Genomic DNA, 17,253 nt, shown 5'->3' with positions numbered 1-17,253 from the left:
GTTCCCAGTATCCCCGTTCCCGGTTCTCCTGGCTTCCCCCTGCTCAGCCCCTTGTGCCATCTTCATACTCAGGGGTGCTCCGGGCTCCCCCATTCCCGGTGTTTCCAGAACCGCCGTGTCTGAGTGTTCTCGGTGCCCAGTTCTCCCCATATCCCCATGCTCGGCGCTCCTGGCTCTTCCACAACCAGGTGTAACACCACAACAACACAATCTGTGTAACCTCATCTGGATGTTCCTGCTCCATGGGGGGATTGCACTGGATGAGCTTTCCAGGGCCCTTCAACCCCTGACATTCTGGGATTCTGTGAACCAGGTGCCCCCCGATGCTCACAGGACCCCCATGTCCGCTTGTCCCACCTCCCCCTCCCCTCCCCGGTATCTAAGTGCCCGGGGGCAGACTCCCGGTGCCCCAGCCGGTGCCAGGTGCGGCCCGGCCCCCCCCGCTCCTCCTTTCTTCTCCTCTCCGCCCCGTCCCGTCCCTCCTCCCCCGGGAAAGCGAAAGCGCGGCGGGCGGAAGCCGAGCGCTCCGCTCCGCTCCGGGGCCGCTCCGCTCCGCGCCGGGGCCACCATGGCCACGTCCATCGGCAACTTCTTCCGACGGAGCCTGCGGCGATCCGGCCGCAGAGGTGAGGGTGGGGAGGGGACAGCGCCGTGCTCCGGGAGGTGCCGCTGTCGGTATCGGTGTCGGTGCCTGAACCGGTGCCGGTGGCAGCATCGGGGCCGCGGTTGCGGGAGCCGACGCTGCTGGCGGAGCGGGGACTTTCCCGGGCAGGGCAGCGCGGCCACGCCGGGTGGCACCGTCGGGACGGGGACAGGGGGAGCGGCACAGGCGCCACTCGGTCCCCTCACCCTAGAGAGCCCCGCTCGGACCGTCTGCCTCGGGACTTAGCGCATCTCCTGGGGATGCTCCATCCCCCCGCCTCGGTAGTGCCCCCCATCTCGCAGGAGCACACCCCATCCTTGGAGCTGGACCCCGTCCCCTGGGACCCTTCCCTGTCCCAAACAGACAACCCCAGCCCCCGGGTGGGGTTCCCACTCCCCTGGGAGTTCTCCCTACCCCTTGGGCCACCGAATGCAGCATCGCAGGGCACGCCGGAGCATGGCGCCGCGGACAAGGTGGCCACACCAGCCCTCAAACTAGCCAGGACACGCCAGGTCCAGCCGGTGACAGCCCAGGCACGATGTCCCCGAGGAAGGTCAGTTCTGTGAAGCCTTTCAGGATGGTGCAGGAATCGGTCCTTTGGGATTTGTGAGCTTTTCTACAGATACAGGATGGATCATCGGGTATTTCTGGCCTTCCTTAGAGCAGGTTGGGGCAACCAGTGGTGGATTTGCAGGCTCATTGCAATCCCCCCCGCAAGGTCTGTTTTGTGCTCTGGGTGTGATATATGTTTTTCCAAGCTCAGCATAAGAGGTTCGATAAACCAAAAGCCATTTCCTCTCTGCTGGGGCAGGTGGGTGGCCACACGGCTGGGGAAGCCGAACACCCCCGCAAACCGTCCACCAGGCTGGGAGATTTTTGGCACGCCGCAGCCTGGGAGTTTACCGGGACGAAAGAAACAGGTTGTGCAGCATTGAAACGTGGGGCTGAGCGCAGCGCTTGGCTGATAACAAAACCCCGCTCTGATCCGGGAAGCTGGTTGTGCAGGAAAATGTCTTCTTTCATGCCAGTGGCCCCGGTGCTGCGTGGGCCGTGGTGCACCAGCCTTTGCCCTCTCCGTGCCCGGTGGAAGGAGGGGTGAAAATACACATTATCAGCAGCTGTTTCCCATCCAGGAGCTGTGTGAGCCGCCCGGGTCCCCCGGCTCATGTCTCCTCGCTGGGGATGCTCTCGCTGCTGGGGGAACCGAGAGATGGTCCCTGAGTCTTCCATGCTTGGGCTACGGGAGAGTCATTGGCCAAAGCTCTTGTGACAGTGGCTTGTGTCCCCAGGAGACTGCGAATCCTGCTGCTTTGGGGATGTGCTGTGAGCTCTGATGCCAAATTAAACCCATCTGACACTGCACAGCGGTGCATGGTCCCATACACCCCTAGAGCTCGTCTTATAGCCGAGGGATGGGGTTTTGTGGTCCCCAAGGGACTTAGGCTCTGCCAGCAAGGGCTTTGCAAGCAGACCCAGTGCAGGGGAGCACTGCCAGGGGATGCCACGCTTTGGGCAGGACTTGGCATGGCAGGTTGTGTTTTGGGGAGCGTGTGGGTCCATCAGTGAGGGGCAGATCTGCACCCTGGCATGACCAGCCTCCCCGGAGCGGCGGGTTTAGTTGGCTGTTTGAAAATTCCATAGACACAATGCAAATCCAGCCCTTGCTTGAGAGCGTCTTGTGTTCTCTGAAATACAGGATGGGGCTGGATAGGCAGGATTTAACCAGATTCTCACCTTACCCTGGCAATCTGTGACGGGGAAACAACAGACACCGGTGTCCAGCGAGGATGTGGGACACCGGCTGCCCCCCAGCTCCTTGGAGATCCCCCAGCAACAACCTCCCATCCTGGCCCCTTAGTGGGAGGCTGGGATGCTGAAGCCATCGCTGGAGCATCCCAAGGAGAAGCAGGAGAAGCAAAGTGCATCTTGTCAACTTTTTCTCCCTGGCCTGGAACAATTTGTTTTGCTGTCACCTGGGTGATCCCTGCCGAGGACAAACCAGAGGTGCCTGCAGCCGGGTCTCACCCTCGGGGTGCTCCTGTGCCCCCCAGTTGCGCAGGGCTCTCTTTGGGATGAATCGCACCTTGCCAAGAGGAAGGACTTTGCATGCGGAGGTGGAGCAGCCTTGGGGTGCACGCGGGGGTGGATTTGAGCATCTCCCCGCCCTGAGCTGGAAAAGGTGCTTCCAGTCCCTGGGAAGGGACATCCTGTGTCGGGACTGTGAGTGTCACCTCCTCAGACAAGCTTGCTGCCCCCGTCAGCTCCCAGTGAGCTGGCGCGGAGGCTCCAAAGGTGTTTTCAGGCTAAAGGAGGCAGCTACGGAGCTGGGGGATACACGGGGTGGGGAGGAGGATGGGACAGGGACAGGGTTGGTGTCCTGCCGAGCTGCGGCACAACCGAAAGAGCCTGGGACCAAACGCCAGGATGCAGGGAAAGATTTCAACCAGCCACACTTTTGTTTTACTTTCAAGGAGCAGCTCAAGCATTTCGGTTCAACCATAATCTGAGCCAAGACCAAGTTTCAGTGCCGGGAATTGGGGATTTGCGTGGCATGTCTCACCTGCCGGCATTTCCCTCCTCTCCTTCCCAGCCCTCGCATCTCGCTGCCCCACCACCATCGTCCCACAGCCCTTCCCCATGTCAGCTTGGCCCTTTTTCACTCTTATTTCTAGTTTCTCGGGTTATGAAGGCTGATGCTCCCCAGGTGTCCTCCCCAACCAGCCAAACAAGAAACGGGCTGTCACCTCAGGACCTGCTTTGCTTTGGGAGCCGCGGTTCAGGGAAAACCCTCATTTGCAATTAGTAGTTCCCACGACATTTGGCAGTTAGAGGTTGGGATTCATCTTGTTGGAGATGCTCAAACAAGATCTGGGGTGTTTCTTTGCTGCTTTGTTTTATTTTCCCCCCCTAAGGGAAGCGAATTAAGTGCTGCAGAAACATTCCCACACCTTCTCGTGGATGGTTTCTGCACGTCCCACGTGCTGGTTTCTCTGTGAGCATCCCTCTGCCCGCCCTGGGATGGGGCAAAGGATACTGGGGGTGTCTGACAGCACTTGGATTTTCTCCAAAAGACCCCAAAAAGCCGTTTCTCTTTCCTTCCTGTGTCCTGTGCCCACGTGTCCCTGTCAGGGACCAAAACACCCTGTGCACCAAGTCCGCGTGTAGCTCTACATCTGTGCTGCTACTGGGGCTATTCCAGGCCTCGTCTTTCACCCTGATCTGTTGGTTTTGGGGTGTGTTTTTGGCTACAGAAGGAAAAGAGGAGGCCTCCGCTGCAGAAAACAACCCCTCGCGGGTCCTGCCGGGGAAGCCAGGAGAGCGAAGCTCCGTCTTCTATTCTGCCGGACAGTTTTTCTTCGAGTACCTGGTGGTGGTGTCACTGAAGATGTCAGATGGGTGTTACAAACCCAAGATAACCTACCAGTTCCCGAAGGTATTTAGTCCCCTGTTTTCGGGAAGATGAGTTTTCTGAATTTAGAGGGAAAGTTGTTGCTCCTTCCCCATTACTAGAGCTGGGGCAGGAGAACAGACAAATCCCCCGTGCCCTGGGGTTGCAGACCCAAACCCCAGGGCTTTGCCCGCAGTGGGTTGGGGTTGTTGGGACCATCTGTCCCTCCCTGTGATCAGAGCCCAGGGCCGCAAACCCCAGGAGGAAAATCCTGGGGTGCTCCTTGGTCTCCTGTCACAAAAGGGGAGACCACGGTGGTGAAATCCCACCTTGGAGAGGTGGCACAGGAGGAAACCCCCTGTTTGCAGAGGGACCTGGGGGCGCCTCTGCTTTGCCCCATCATAGGGTAAAAGAGTCAAAAATGGGATTTTTGAGAGATGCTTGCCCAGGGATGTGCAGGCCCCTTCTGCTTCGATCTGAGCCAGGGGTTGCTTTGGGATGTGGCCCTTCCCACCCCATCCTTGGGGCTATGGGCACCCCATCACCCTGACTCTTGGCATCACTTCGTTCCAGCGTGAGAACTTGCTGAAGGGCCAGAAAGAGGAGGAGGAACGTCTCTTACAAGCCATCCCCCTCTTCTGCTTCCCCGACGGCAACAACTGGGCCCCCGTCACCGAGTTCCCCAGGTACCTGCCCCATCCATAGTCTCAGTTTCCCACCCCCAAGGGCTGCGGGCTGGACAAGCCATCCCTCCCCACATATTGTCTCTCTTTTTTTGCAGTGAAACCTTTTCTTTCGTCCTGACCGACGTGGACGGCAGCAGGAAGATCGGCTACTGCAGGCGGCTGCTGGTGAGCATCTCACCGCTCTGGGGACATGCCTTAGAAAGCCACTTGCCATCAGATGCTGGATGGAGGAAAACAGCATTTGCTGTGGACCTGAAATGCAACCAGGAGATGTGATGGTTGGGAGGTGCCTCCCCACCAACATCCTGCAGCTTCCCTGGCTCCTTTCCCTTGGCCATAGTGGTCAGAACGGCTGCAAATCCCTCTCGCCATCAGGATGGGGTTGCACATGTGCCCAACCGGGTGCCAGGGAGCTGGGTGCCCTCAGCCCCATCCCCAGAAATGGCTTCTTATCAGTGGTTGCTTTTCTCATCCCATGGATTTGGCCAGCTTGGGGGCTGCGAGGTGCAATGGAGATCGCACTTTGCTGCTGATATATGCACAGCCTGCTGAAATAGGGACATAAAGCCACAGGGACGTAAAGCCACAGGGACATACATCATGGCTCGGTGACTCGCCGGATCCCACCCAACCTGGCAAACCCACCCACTTCTGCATCCAGGGCTGCGCTCTGGGTGGTGGAACTGGATGTCTGGAGGGCTGAAGGCACAGAGAGCAAAGGGATAGTCCAGTTGGAAAGGGAAAAGAAGCCTGGACGCTCATCCGACGGTCCCTGTTGAGTAGGAGGCAGAACAAGCCCCTGGGATGGGGGGCAGGATGTCTCGGAGGACACGTGTCTGGCAGGGAGGAAAGTTTGGGAACATGGCAGAGAACTTGCACCAAAATGATGAACAGCTTTGGTGTCTCAATTGCCTTCCCTGGGCACCCTCTGCTTTTACAGCATCAGCTGCACCTTTGGCCTCAGCCCCAGCTCTGAAAATCCGCCCATGAGCAACTGGGTGTTTGGGTGGGGGGTGAGTGGGGCCGGGGGGGGTCTCTGGGGAGAGATGCTCAAACCTTTTCCCCATCCTCTTCCAGCCATCCGGCCGTGGTGCCCGCCTCCCCGAGGTCTTCTGCATCATCAGCTGCCTGGGCTGCTTTGGGCTCTTCTCCAAGGTAGGGACGTGGCGGCTCCGTTTGGCGCGGTGGTGGCCCAGGCAGCCACCCCAGTGCCTGCCGGGGTCTCACAGCTCGTGTTTCCCCTCCCCAGATCCTGGACGAGGTGGAGAAGAGGCGCCAGATCTCCATGGCGGTGATTTACCCCTTCATGCAGGGCCTGCGGGAATCGCCCTTCCCAGCTCCAGGGAAAACCGTCACCATTAAAAGCTTCATCCCCGAGTCAGGCACAGAGGTTGGTGGGGGTCTCAGGTGCTCAGTGGCACCTCCTGGACTGCTCTGATGTGGGGAGCTCGGGATATCTCTGGAAGCATCTTCCACTCCTGCAGCACCCATGGGTGCTGGTCGGGCTGCCGGAGGCCTTGTGCCCTGGGAAGCTGGTGAGGGGCTGGAGCACAAGTGTGATGGAGCAGCTGAGGGACCTGGGGGGTTCAGCTGGAGAACAGGAGCTGAGGGGAGACCTTCTGATCTCTGAACTGCCTGAAAGGAGCTTGGAGCCAGGGGGGTGGGGCTCTGCTCCCCAGGAACAAGCGCCAGGAGCAGAGGAAACGGCCTCAAGTTGCGCCAGGGGAGGTTGAGGTTGGATGTGGGAACAATTTCTTCCCCAAAGGGCTGTGGGGCATTGGAACAGGCTGCCCAGGGCAGTGCTGGAGTCACCATCCCTGGAGGGCTGGACAGACGGACATGAGGTTCTCAGGACAAGGGGCAGTGCTAGGGATGGGTTGATGGTTGGACTCGATGATCTTGAGGGTCTTTTCCAACCAAAATGATTCTATGAACAGGAGTGGCACCTCCTTCCTGGTCCAGGAGGGGAGCTGCCAGCAGTGAGGATGAGGATGGAGCCACAAGTGACGCTGCTCCATCTTTGCATCCTTGCAAAACAGCATCTTCGTAGCTTCACCAGCCAGAGCTGCCAGCATAAAACCTCCCCAGACTCCGTTTCTTAACATGTTGGTTCTCACACAGCTTTTACATCAGAGCGACACGTCGTGCGGGGGGCCGGGGAGCATTCGCACCTCTGGGTGCAGCATGTGGGGTTTAAATTGGACATTAGGAAATGTTGGGGTGCTGTGGGGCCGTTGTGGGGCGTCACGGGCTGCAGCTTCCCCTCGGCAGCGTGGTTCAGCATCACAGCGCAGGCGTGGGCCAGCCCAACCCTCACCTGTGGAATGCAGATCTGATCCGGCACAGCGCCCGCGGGCTCATCCTGCCCACGCACAGCCCAGGCTTGCACAAGCAGAGCCTTTCCTTTTGATTTTGCTTTCTCTTGTGGCAAAGCTGGGGTGGAAAAAGGGGGAGAATCTGCTCCGACACTGGGCAAAATAACCTTGGTGCTGAGCAAGGCAGGGATGTGTCCTGCCAGGATGGGTCTGAGAGCAATATCGCTCCTTTTTAGTGCAATTCAGCAGCTGGCTATCGAATTTCAAGTGATTTCTTCACCCAGGGAGGCTTGTGCAAGGGCTGCGCAGGTTGCTCAATGCTCTGGCCACGGGCCAGGCTGCAGCGGGGGCGACGGGGAGGGAGGACGGATGGGGATGTTCTTCGAAAGAGCTGAGCACTGGGGCTCTGGGCAGGGCCTGGAGCGAGTCGAGACCCGTGAGAAAACAGGGAAGGGGGTAAAAGGGAATTCTGGTGCTGCATGAGCTGGGGATAGTGCAGGATTTGTGCTGGAAATGGGCTGTGGAGCCTGGTCGAGCCCTGTGCTCCTCGCTGGGAAGATGCTGCTTTGTGGTAAGGCGGCCTGGCCCATGGAGGAGGGGGATTCCCCTGAAAATCTGGACAGAGGGGCCAGGACTGTGTCCTGAGCTGCACGGGCCTGTTAACCCTTCAGCGGCCACCGGCTGCCCCAGCCTGGCAGGGGCATCGACCCCATTTGGGAGACTTTTCTGGGGCAAAGCCAACAGAATAGACAGACCACCTGCAAATATCTGCTAGATAATTCACTTTTGGGCCATCCTAGCTGGGAATACATGAGCTGGCGCTGCCAGAGAGGCTTTTGAGGAAGCTTTTGTGGTTTTTATAACAGAAGTCATGCCCTCATCCCTCCTCCCTTTCCTGGAAGCTGCTGCTCACGGACAAGCTGTCAGATACCCCGATGGGGACATGTCCCTGCTTGTCTCCTACCAGAGGCTTGTGAGCACTGGAAAAGAGGCATTTTAGCTAAAAATCCAGTGCCCCAATAAATAAAAGCCCTGGCACACATCGCCGCTGCCTTCCCCTGCACCCTGAGCGCCGCACGGCTCAAATCTCCAGGCAGGACAGGATGAGGTTTGTCCCTTGCAGAGGGACATGATGCAGATGCTGCAAACTCTGGGTCATTAATTGCTCCCAAATCACTGTCTCGGGGGGCCAGGGTGGTGCAGGGGGAGCTTCACACCTCCTAAGCCGGGGTTTGGTGGCTCGTCCTTGCAGCTCATCGAGCTCACACGGCCGGTGGACGCTCATCTGGAGCACGTGGAGTTCCAGGCTCTGCTCCAACGGCTCAGCCCCCACCTCATCCTGCACATTTTCGCCTCTGCTGTGTTGGAGCGACGGCTCATTTTCCTGGCAGAGGAGCTGAGGTGAGTCCTGATCTGTTTATTTAAAAATAAAACTGAGACAAATAAAAAAACCCAACCTTGAAAGAGCTTCCAGGACAGAGCTGAGCCAGGGTTGGATGTTTCCTCCAAGCTGTGAAATTCCCTTTCACAGAACCCCAGGCTGGTGGGGTTGCAGGAGCTCTGCAGATCCCCAGCCCAGCCCTGCTCACGCAGGGTCACAGAGCAGATCACACAGGTGGGTCCAGGGGGTTTGAATGGCTCAGAGCAGGAGACTCCACACCCGCTCTGGGCAGCCTGGGCCAGGCTCTGGCACCTCCCAGCAAACAAGTTTCTGCTCATGTTCACATGGAGCCTCCTGTGTTTCAGTCTGTGCCCGTTGCCCCTCACCCTGGCGTTGGGCACCACTGAACAGAGTCTGGTCCATCCTCTGACACCCACCCTGAGATATTGATCCCATTGATCAGATTCCTCTCAGCTTCTTTTCTCCAGCTCAACAGCCCCAGCTCTCTCTGTCTCTCCTCATCACAAAGATGCTCCAGACCCCTCAGCATCTCTGTGTCCCTCCACTGGACTCTCTCCAGTAATTCCTTGTCCTTCTTGAACTGGGGAGCCCAGAACTGGACCCAGTACTGCAGATGGGGCCTCACCAGGGCAGAGCAGAGCGGAAGGAACAACCTCCCTGACCTGCTGGTCACACTCTTCCTCATGCACCCCAAGAAACATTGAGTTCTTGGCCATGAGGACACATTGCTGGCTCATGGTCGCCCTTTTGTCTACCAAGACTCCCAGGTCCTTCTCTGCAAAGCTGCTTTGCAGCAGGTCCACCCCTCCCCTGTACTGGTTCGTGCCACCTCGTGCGATGCCACCGCGATGGCTCCTTGTCCCGCAGTGTCCTGTCGCAGTGCATCCACGCCGTGGCCGCTCTCCTCTACCCCTTCACCTGGGCTCACACCTACATCCCCGTGGTCCCCGAGTGCCTGCTCGCCACCGTCTGCTGCCCCACGCCCTTCATGGTCGGCATCCAGATGCGGCACCTGGAGCAGGTCCTGGACCAGCCAATGGAGGAGGTATTTCAACTGGGTGAGGGGAAACATCTGGATGGAGCCATCGATTAGTCCGTGACCCTGGGTTTGGTTGGCTCTGGGGTGAAAGGCTCTGCTTGCGCCCTTTTCTCATCCAGGAATATGGAGACTGGGGCTTCTTGCATGTCCTGTTGGCACCTGGGGTGACACCTCCATGTCTCCTGGGCGCTGCTGGCCACCCCAGCACCCACAGCCATGACCCTGGGGGCCAGGCTGGCTGGTGGCATCGTCCCAGCATTGCAGGAGCAAAGAAAGGCTGCGTGCGGACAAGCCACTGAGCCTGGGGCAAACACGGTCCCTGGGGGATGGCCCAGCTCCCTGTCCGGGTCCCTCCAGCTCAGAGGGACCGATCCTGCTCCTGCTGCCCCGGTGGGCTGCGCACACAGATGGATGATGATAAAAGGAGTGGGAAGAAGCCCGGCTGCCGTGCTAGGGTTAACCTGCTTCTGCTCCACTCTCTTGCAGGCTCTGATAGTCGACCTCTGCGAAGGGAAGATCCTCCGGGCGGTAGGTGCCCTTTGCAGGGTGGGGGTGGGTTTGCCTGGCCTGGGTCACACTGGGACGGGCCCCGTTCCACCTTTGGTCCCCATGACCCGGCAGCTTTTGCAGGAAGAGACATCTTGGTGTCACTCATGCAGGGATAATGTCCCACAAGGCTCAGACCAGCACTGGTGTGGCCAGCAGGCCTAGGGCAGTGACCGTCCCTGTTCTGGGCACTGGGGAGGCCAAACCTGGAATCCTGGGGGCAGTTTAGATTGGATCTTGGGAACAATTTCTTCCCCAAAGGGCTGTGGGGCATTGGAACCAGGTGCCCAGGGCAGTGCTGGAGTCACCATCCCTGGAGGGGCTTAAAATACACATAGATGAGGTTCTCAGGACATGGGGCAGTGCCAGGGGTGGGGGAACAGTTGGACTCGATGATCTTGAGGGTCTTTTCCAACCAAAGTGATTCTGTGGTTCTGTGAAAGGGATGTCTCAATCCACCACATCTCTCTTCTCATGAGTGGTAGCAGCAGGGTCCACATGTTGGGCATCCCACTCCCAGCATCACCCTGCAATGATAATTAATTAATGAGCTCTGCAGAAAGCCCCGTTGATGAGCTGCACTAACAGCTGCTCGTAGCCACCTGAGCTGGGTTCCCACCTCGGCCGGGTGCTTCACAGCCCCTTTGCCTTGCAGGTCGGCGATGAGGAGGAGATCTTGCCCATCAAGCTGCAGAATGAGATGCTGACGTCTCTGAACAGGCACAACAACAATAACAACATACACAGTAAGGGTGTCTCTTTATATATGGTAAAACAGATGCAAGATGGCCAGAGTCCTCAGCAAAACTGTTTCCTAAAGACACTTGGCCTGGGATGTTTCTGCCTTGATTTGCAATAAAATGCAATGACAAGATAAAAATCCCTTGGCCTTTCCCCTGTCCTGCAAAACATGAGAGCAGGAACAATTAATTCTGCTGAAACAGTCGGGTCTTGCCACTATTTGGCCCATAAAGATGCCACCACCCTGGAAACCGAACACAGCTGGTGCTCCCTCAGCAAAATTAGTCTGATCTTGGTTTACTGGCAGGGGGGGCTTTTCAGCAAATAATTTCTTGGGATGCAAACAGAGATTGCAAACCAGTGGGGTTAAAAAACACCCGTCCCTTCTATGCTCAGAGGTCCCATCCCACCTCATGCTCCCTGTCCTCTTCCAGCGTCTGAGCAGGTGAACACGCTCGTCTCCGAAGCCTTCGTGCAGTTCTTCGTCCGGATGGTCGGCCACTACGCCTCGCACATCAAGTGGAGCAAAAACGGCTCGGGCACCTTCCAGGAAAGAGCCTTCTGCAAAGCCATCGCCTCCAAGACCAACCGCAAGTTTGTGAAGAAGTTCGTGAAGACAAACATGTTTTCCTTATTTATTGAGGAAGCGGAAAAGAGCAGGATCCCACAGGAAGGTAAACGGCTCCATTTTTCCTCCAGGAGAGCTCCCTTAACCAGGAAGGACCTGCCCTGTGCGCAGGGCAGGATGCAGCTCAAGGCTGAGGATGCTCTAGACAGCGAGTAGCACCCGTTTGCTCAACAGCTGCATTTCTCTGTGCATGTCAGACAGTCAAAAAAACCTCCAGGCTCATTTATATCTTTTGCTTGACATCAAGAGCTCAGTGTTTCGACAAACATGCCAGTAGCAGCGCAAATATTTGGCTGGGATGCAGGCAGCAGCTGGGAGCTGCTGCAAACCCTGACTCATCTCTGCCACTGGACCCATGGCAGCCGGGCTGGTTCTTCCCCCTCTCTGGGGATTTACTGGGCAGAGCTGAGCCCCCTCCCAGCCTGCAATGAAGACAAATAGGGGTGACAGAAGTTGAGGAAGCCACCCAAAAAACCTCCAGTGGTCAGTGATGTCCCGGCTCAGGATTTGCCCCATGGCAGCGAGTGGCAGATGGTGCTGTTGGTGGGTCCCTCGCCAGCCCCAGGGACTCCAGCACCGGCACTACCGCAGTTGCTGCTTTCTCTGCCCTTTCAGGTCAGGCTTTATATGGACCAGGGTGTGCCCGGGGTTGGGAGAGAGGGATGGCACAATCCCAGCTTTCTTGTTACATTCCCAATCCACGTCACCTTCTTGGCTGTTCGCATTCCTGGGGTCTCCCGCTTTCTTGGTGGTTGGAGGGGAAACACAAAAACTGGACAGGAGCAAACGCATGCATTAAAAACTCAGGCTAACATTAATAAAGCCCATTTTGGGTAGGTGAGCGGGATGGTGGAACTGCACCGACCCCCATTTCACCTGGGTGCATAACCCAGTATGGTTTGGCCCCTGGGTGCATTTCACTAACGACCTTTTCTCATCCACAGCGTATTTCCAGCAGAAAATAAAGCAGTACCACGAGCAGAAGAAGCACCGAAGGGACTCCTGAAGCCCGGCCTGGGGACAGAGGAGCGGGGCTGGCACCCAGCGGGTCCCCACCAGCGCCAAGGGCAGAACACGCTGGATCCTGCCGATTCCTTCCCACCTGTGACTCACGAGACGTGTGGGCAGCACCGAACACCAGTTTCTACCCTTTCTTTTTTCCCTCAGGGCATCGTTGCGCTGGAAAACGCGTTGGCAGGGAGGGAGTGAGCGGGCTGTGATTTCTTTTCCCATTTTGCCGGTGACGGGGACAAACCACAACACGCGGCGCTGGGCCCCGCGCGGAGTTTTTGGCCCCATCGGGACCTCACGCAGTGAGGGAGGGAACGCGGGAAACCGGCTGCAGGACGACAGAGGTTGTAGAGTCATTGTTAGAGATAAAAAAAGACGATGAGTAGGAAATAGAGTTATTTCTAATTAAAACAAGCGTAGGTTTTGCAGATGAGTGACATCCTATTGAATAAGTTTTTGAGGTTTCTATTCTTAGCTGTTTCACTGCGTTTTCTATCAAGATTGTTCAATACCAGGAGGAGCAGTTGTGGTGGATTTCAGCAGTTTCCTCTCCAGCTCTGGCTTCGGTGGTACCACCTACAGCTCAGTTCAGCTCTTTAAAGAAACAAAAAGACTCTTTTCTTTCCGACAGGTTATTTATTTGTGCTGTAAGCAAACTGTGAAGGCCCCCGGGCTGTGTTTTGTAGGGGAGGAAAACAGCCGATCGAGAGCTTTGGGTCGAGAGGAAGTTATTTGTTAAATCCAGTAGTAAAACATGTCGACATCCTCCATGTTTCTGGTTTTGATGCCAACGCCTTTTGAAAACCTTGCAGTTCGTTGAAGCGCCGACTCTGACATGTGATGCCTGCAGCGGATTGAAAGCTAAATTACGGTTCTCCTCCTTTCCTAATGCACTCATCTGGGGAATAAATATCGCAGGAGGGGAAGCTGGTGCTGGCTGCAGATCTGCATGTGCGCGCCTGTAGATGTTATCAAAAAATAGAGTTTAATCCAACTTTTACAGCAGTATTGAACACAGTGAGAGATTTTACAGGAACGCTGAAAAACCAGCAGGCTGAGCACCAGGAGGCTTTGGCTTTGAGAGCTGTTGAACATCGAACTAAAGCCAGGTTCCAGTATAAGTTGGGGAATGACCTATTAGGGAGCAGTGTAGGGGAAAGGGAGCTGGGGGTCCTGGGGACAGCAGGGTGAGCATGAGCCAGCACTGGGCCCTTGTGGCCAGGAAGCCAATGGGACCTGGGGTGGGTTAGAAGGGGGTGGTCAGTAGGTCAGAGAGGTTCTCCTGCCCCTCTGCTCTGCCCTGGGGAGACCACACCTGGAATCTTGTGTCCAGTTGTGGCCCCTCAGTTCCAGCAGGACAGGGAACTGCTGCAGAGAGTCCAGCGCAGCCACCAAGATGCTGAAGGGAGTGGAGCATCTCCCGTGTGAGGAAAGGCTGAGGGAGCTGGGGCTCTGGAGCTGGACAAGAGGACACTGAGGGGGGACTCATTCCTGGGGATCAATATGGAAAGGGTGAGTGTCAGGAGGATGGAGCCAGGCTCTTCTCGGTGACAACCAGTGATAGGACAAGGGGCAATGGGTTCAAACTGGAACACAGGAGGTTCCACTTAAATCTGAGAAGAAACTTGTTCCCGGTGAGGGTGGCAGAGCCTGGCCCAGGCTGCCCAGGGGGTTGTGGAGTCTCCTTCTGTGCAGACATTCCAACCCGCCTGGACACCTTCCTGTGTAACCTCATCTGGGTGTTCCTGCTCCATGGGGGGATTGCACTGGATGAGCTTTCCAGGGCCCTTCCGAGCCCTGACACTCTGGGATTCTGTGATTCTGTGAAAGCAAGGCAGATGGAAAGGTCATTTATTTTGGAAGGGACTATTTGTGTGGTCACACACAGACCCAAGTGACAGAAATGCAGTTGGGCAGAAGGTACGAACCGAACAGCCGTGAAACTCCGCAGCCCCGCTGAAAGAAAATGGTTTGGTCTGGTTTTGTTCAGCCCCTTTGTGTGTTCAGAGGGGGGTACAAGAATTATTTGTTAGTTAAAAAAGGGGATTGTTGGCACTGTGGGTATCCTCCCTGGCTTCACAAGTTGCCCCTCATGGGTAGAGAGAATGTTACAGGTTAACTGCAGGAAAAGTTTCTGTGGTTGGTTTTCATTTTTAAAAGTTCACGTGTGTTGGTGTGTAAAATCAAAGGCCACTTCCCTCCCCCTTCTCCTCCTTTTTCGTTACCGTTTTGAGAAGGTGCCAACGGTTTTGGTTGTGAAGCCTTCAGACCATCACATAGAGAAAAATGGGAAGCGGCCCTTGCTTTGGCAGTCGCTCTGTAGAAAAGGAGAATTAGAAGTCACATGAAGGATGGTGTTTTGTGGTTGCTTAATCCCCACCAGAGGAAAAGGTTATTCAGAGCTACGCAAAACCTGATCTTTAAATTAAAAAGGTGTTCAAATGTAGCCAGTGCTACGGATGTCTGCAAGGGTGAATTAGAAGGGTTGGTGCCACCTTTCTCAAGGCTGAACAAAGAATAGGTTGAGATACTATCTTAAGTTACTTAAAGCACTTTTCCTTTTAGTGTTGTTATGGAAGAAGGGACCTAAATCCATTCCAGTGAAGGGTCCCAGCTTTGGGAAGCGCATCAGCTCTCATTTCAGCTTTGAAAAAGAAACAAGTACAGAGGAACAACAGCAACCGGGCACTTTTCTGGTACTGACATCTCTCCCCACCATCCAGCAGCAGCTTCAGAGCTTCCAGGTGGTGGGGAAGAAAGCTCTGTCCTTGTTTCCTAAATGTGTACGGCTGATGTCATTCCTGATTAGCAAGTTTTAAGGGTTCCTTGAGTCACATTGGCTTAAATATTGAAAAGCAGCTCCATATTATCATGCTTGCTTACTCACCTGAGCAGTGCAACCTGGCAAGAGCTTTAATGCTCTCCCTTTAATGGCCAGAGGGTGGACAGGCTGCAGATTGCTCTGCAACTACCTGAAAGGAGGTTGGAGCACCAAGGTGTTGGTCTCTTCTCACAAGTAACAGGCATTAGGACAAGAAATGGCCTCAAGTTGCACCAGGGGAGGTTGAGGTTGGATCTGGGGAACAATTTCTTCCCCAAAGGGCTGTGGGGCATTGGAACAGGCTGCCCAGGGCAGTGCTGGAGTCACCATCCCTGGAGGGCTGGACAGACGGAGATGAGGCATGGGGCAGTGCCAGGGGTGGGTTATGGTTGGACTCCATGATCTTGAGGGGCTTTTCCAACCAAAATGATTCCATGAGGTACACACACCCCTGTGATCATTGAGAATCAGTGAAGAAATAAGACACTGCGCTGAAAGGACAGATGCCGAATTAAATAACTTATTTCTTTGAGCTCATTCTGCTTCTCTTAAACCACCTGTGTGTAGGTGGGAGACACTGGGGTAAACTCAGCTGGTGTTTGCTGGGAGCGTGGACACATCCAGCCGGGCTCGGGTCACATTGCAGCGCATCAGCAAAACTTGCAGCATATTTTTAAATCCTCCTTCCTGCTCAAGATTTGCCTTAACACTTGACCTAAGACGACAACAGTAAATAAAACAGTGCCAAGAAATGTTTCCCTGAACTGGAAAGTGCTCATTTATTCTGCTGAATTGTTAACATAGTTCCCAGCATAGCATTAGCTAACTCACGCTCGTCCAAACAACTCCCAGGCGTGGTTTGGGAGTCAGCTCAGGATTCACTCCTGATTTGCGGTTCAATTCCTGCTCTGCAGCTGCCCTGCTTGGAAGATAAGCCTCGTGTAATGGCATGTGTCACCTTCTGCCAGCTGGCCGCGGTGCCAGCAAATAGTCCTGGGCATGTTTAACCGACTGGAGTCAGCGCAGTTGTTATCGCTAATGCTTCCAGGTTGCTGTGCAGCGATAACAGATGTGGCTCCTACCTCTGAACAATTCCCACCTGGCTGTAACCTCTGAAAACAGCTGCATCGTTCATCCGAAATGATCAAACTTCTCTGCAACTCCATGCCAAACTCAGAGATTGGGTGTAGCAGTGCTGGACGTACCTGGTGCACACAGGGCAGGAGGGAAAAAGCACAAAAATACTAGTGTGAAACAAAACTGACCCTCAGATGAAACAGGCCCTGAAGCACCTTGACCTTCTTCCTGCATTAAACTTGCCAAATCAAGAGAATTCCTTTACAACATCTTAGAGGAGGCAACACTCCAACGCTAAGTGGGAATTTCCAGCTCGCCTTTACGGTTATATGGGAAAACCTGAGCACAGAACAGGTTGTGTTCATTTTGAAGGGAACATACTCAGCCCCAGGTGTTCCAGGAAGCTCAACAGGCTGCTGTTGCAAAACCTCTTCCTTCCGAGCGCCTCTTGAACGCAACAAAGTGAAAGAGCATGTGATGAGATCAGGCCGAGCCCACAAAAATTCTGTTTCCCTTCTTCGCTCCTTGAGCAGCCTCAGCTCTACCAACATAACCGTGATAACCTACGATCACAAGACAGTGCTGTAACGTGCAAGTGCCAGGGGTAAAGTTCAGTTATTACTTGTATCTATAGCAACATTTTCTTTGGCTTGGGTTAGCAGAAATAACGATTCCCTGATAACAATGAGACTTGATCAAGATAGAAATGGGGATTTTTTTGCCCTGGCTGGCTGAACACCATTAAAATTTCCAAGCAGTGAAAAGGTGCCTGATTGAATATCCTGAACAACAACAGGCTTCAGTTTAGACACATTTTGTAAACAGAAGTTTGGTCCTCGACAACCCTTTAAAGACTTCAGTTCCTCACCAGTCTCAAGTATCAGTGACTAATTATTTGGAGCAACTTAGATCTTAAAGTCTTGAAGACTGAGAACGTGATTCTCCTTGTTTGTGTC

General features: G+C 55.2%; 1 protein-coding gene across 1 annotated transcript; it reads left to right on the top strand.

The window, feature by feature from the left end:
• Positions 1-568: 568 nt before the first annotated feature.
• On the top strand, positions 569-12,480 carry DENND2D (DENN domain containing 2D; the record flags this gene model as incomplete). Its single annotated transcript, XM_080358482.1, has 12 exons — positions 569-626; positions 3,895-4,076; positions 4,605-4,717; positions 4,813-4,882; positions 5,795-5,872; positions 5,967-6,107; positions 8,285-8,433; positions 9,302-9,479; positions 9,960-10,001; positions 10,675-10,765; positions 11,195-11,434; positions 12,333-12,480. The coding sequence occupies 12 exons, from the start codon at positions 569-571 to the stop codon at positions 12,392-12,394; spliced, it is 1,404 nt and encodes a 467-aa protein (XP_080214608.1). The 3' UTR covers positions 12,395-12,480.
• Positions 12,481-17,253: the final 4,773 nt, after the last annotated feature.

The sequence above is a fragment of the Nesoenas mayeri genome (assembly GCF_963082525.1).
Source record: "Nesoenas mayeri genome assembly, chromosome: 23".
NCBI lineage: Eukaryota > Metazoa > Chordata > Aves > Columbiformes > Columbidae > Nesoenas > Nesoenas mayeri.
Note: the sequence above shows the minus strand (reverse complement) of the source record. Positions and strands in the feature narration are given on the sequence as shown.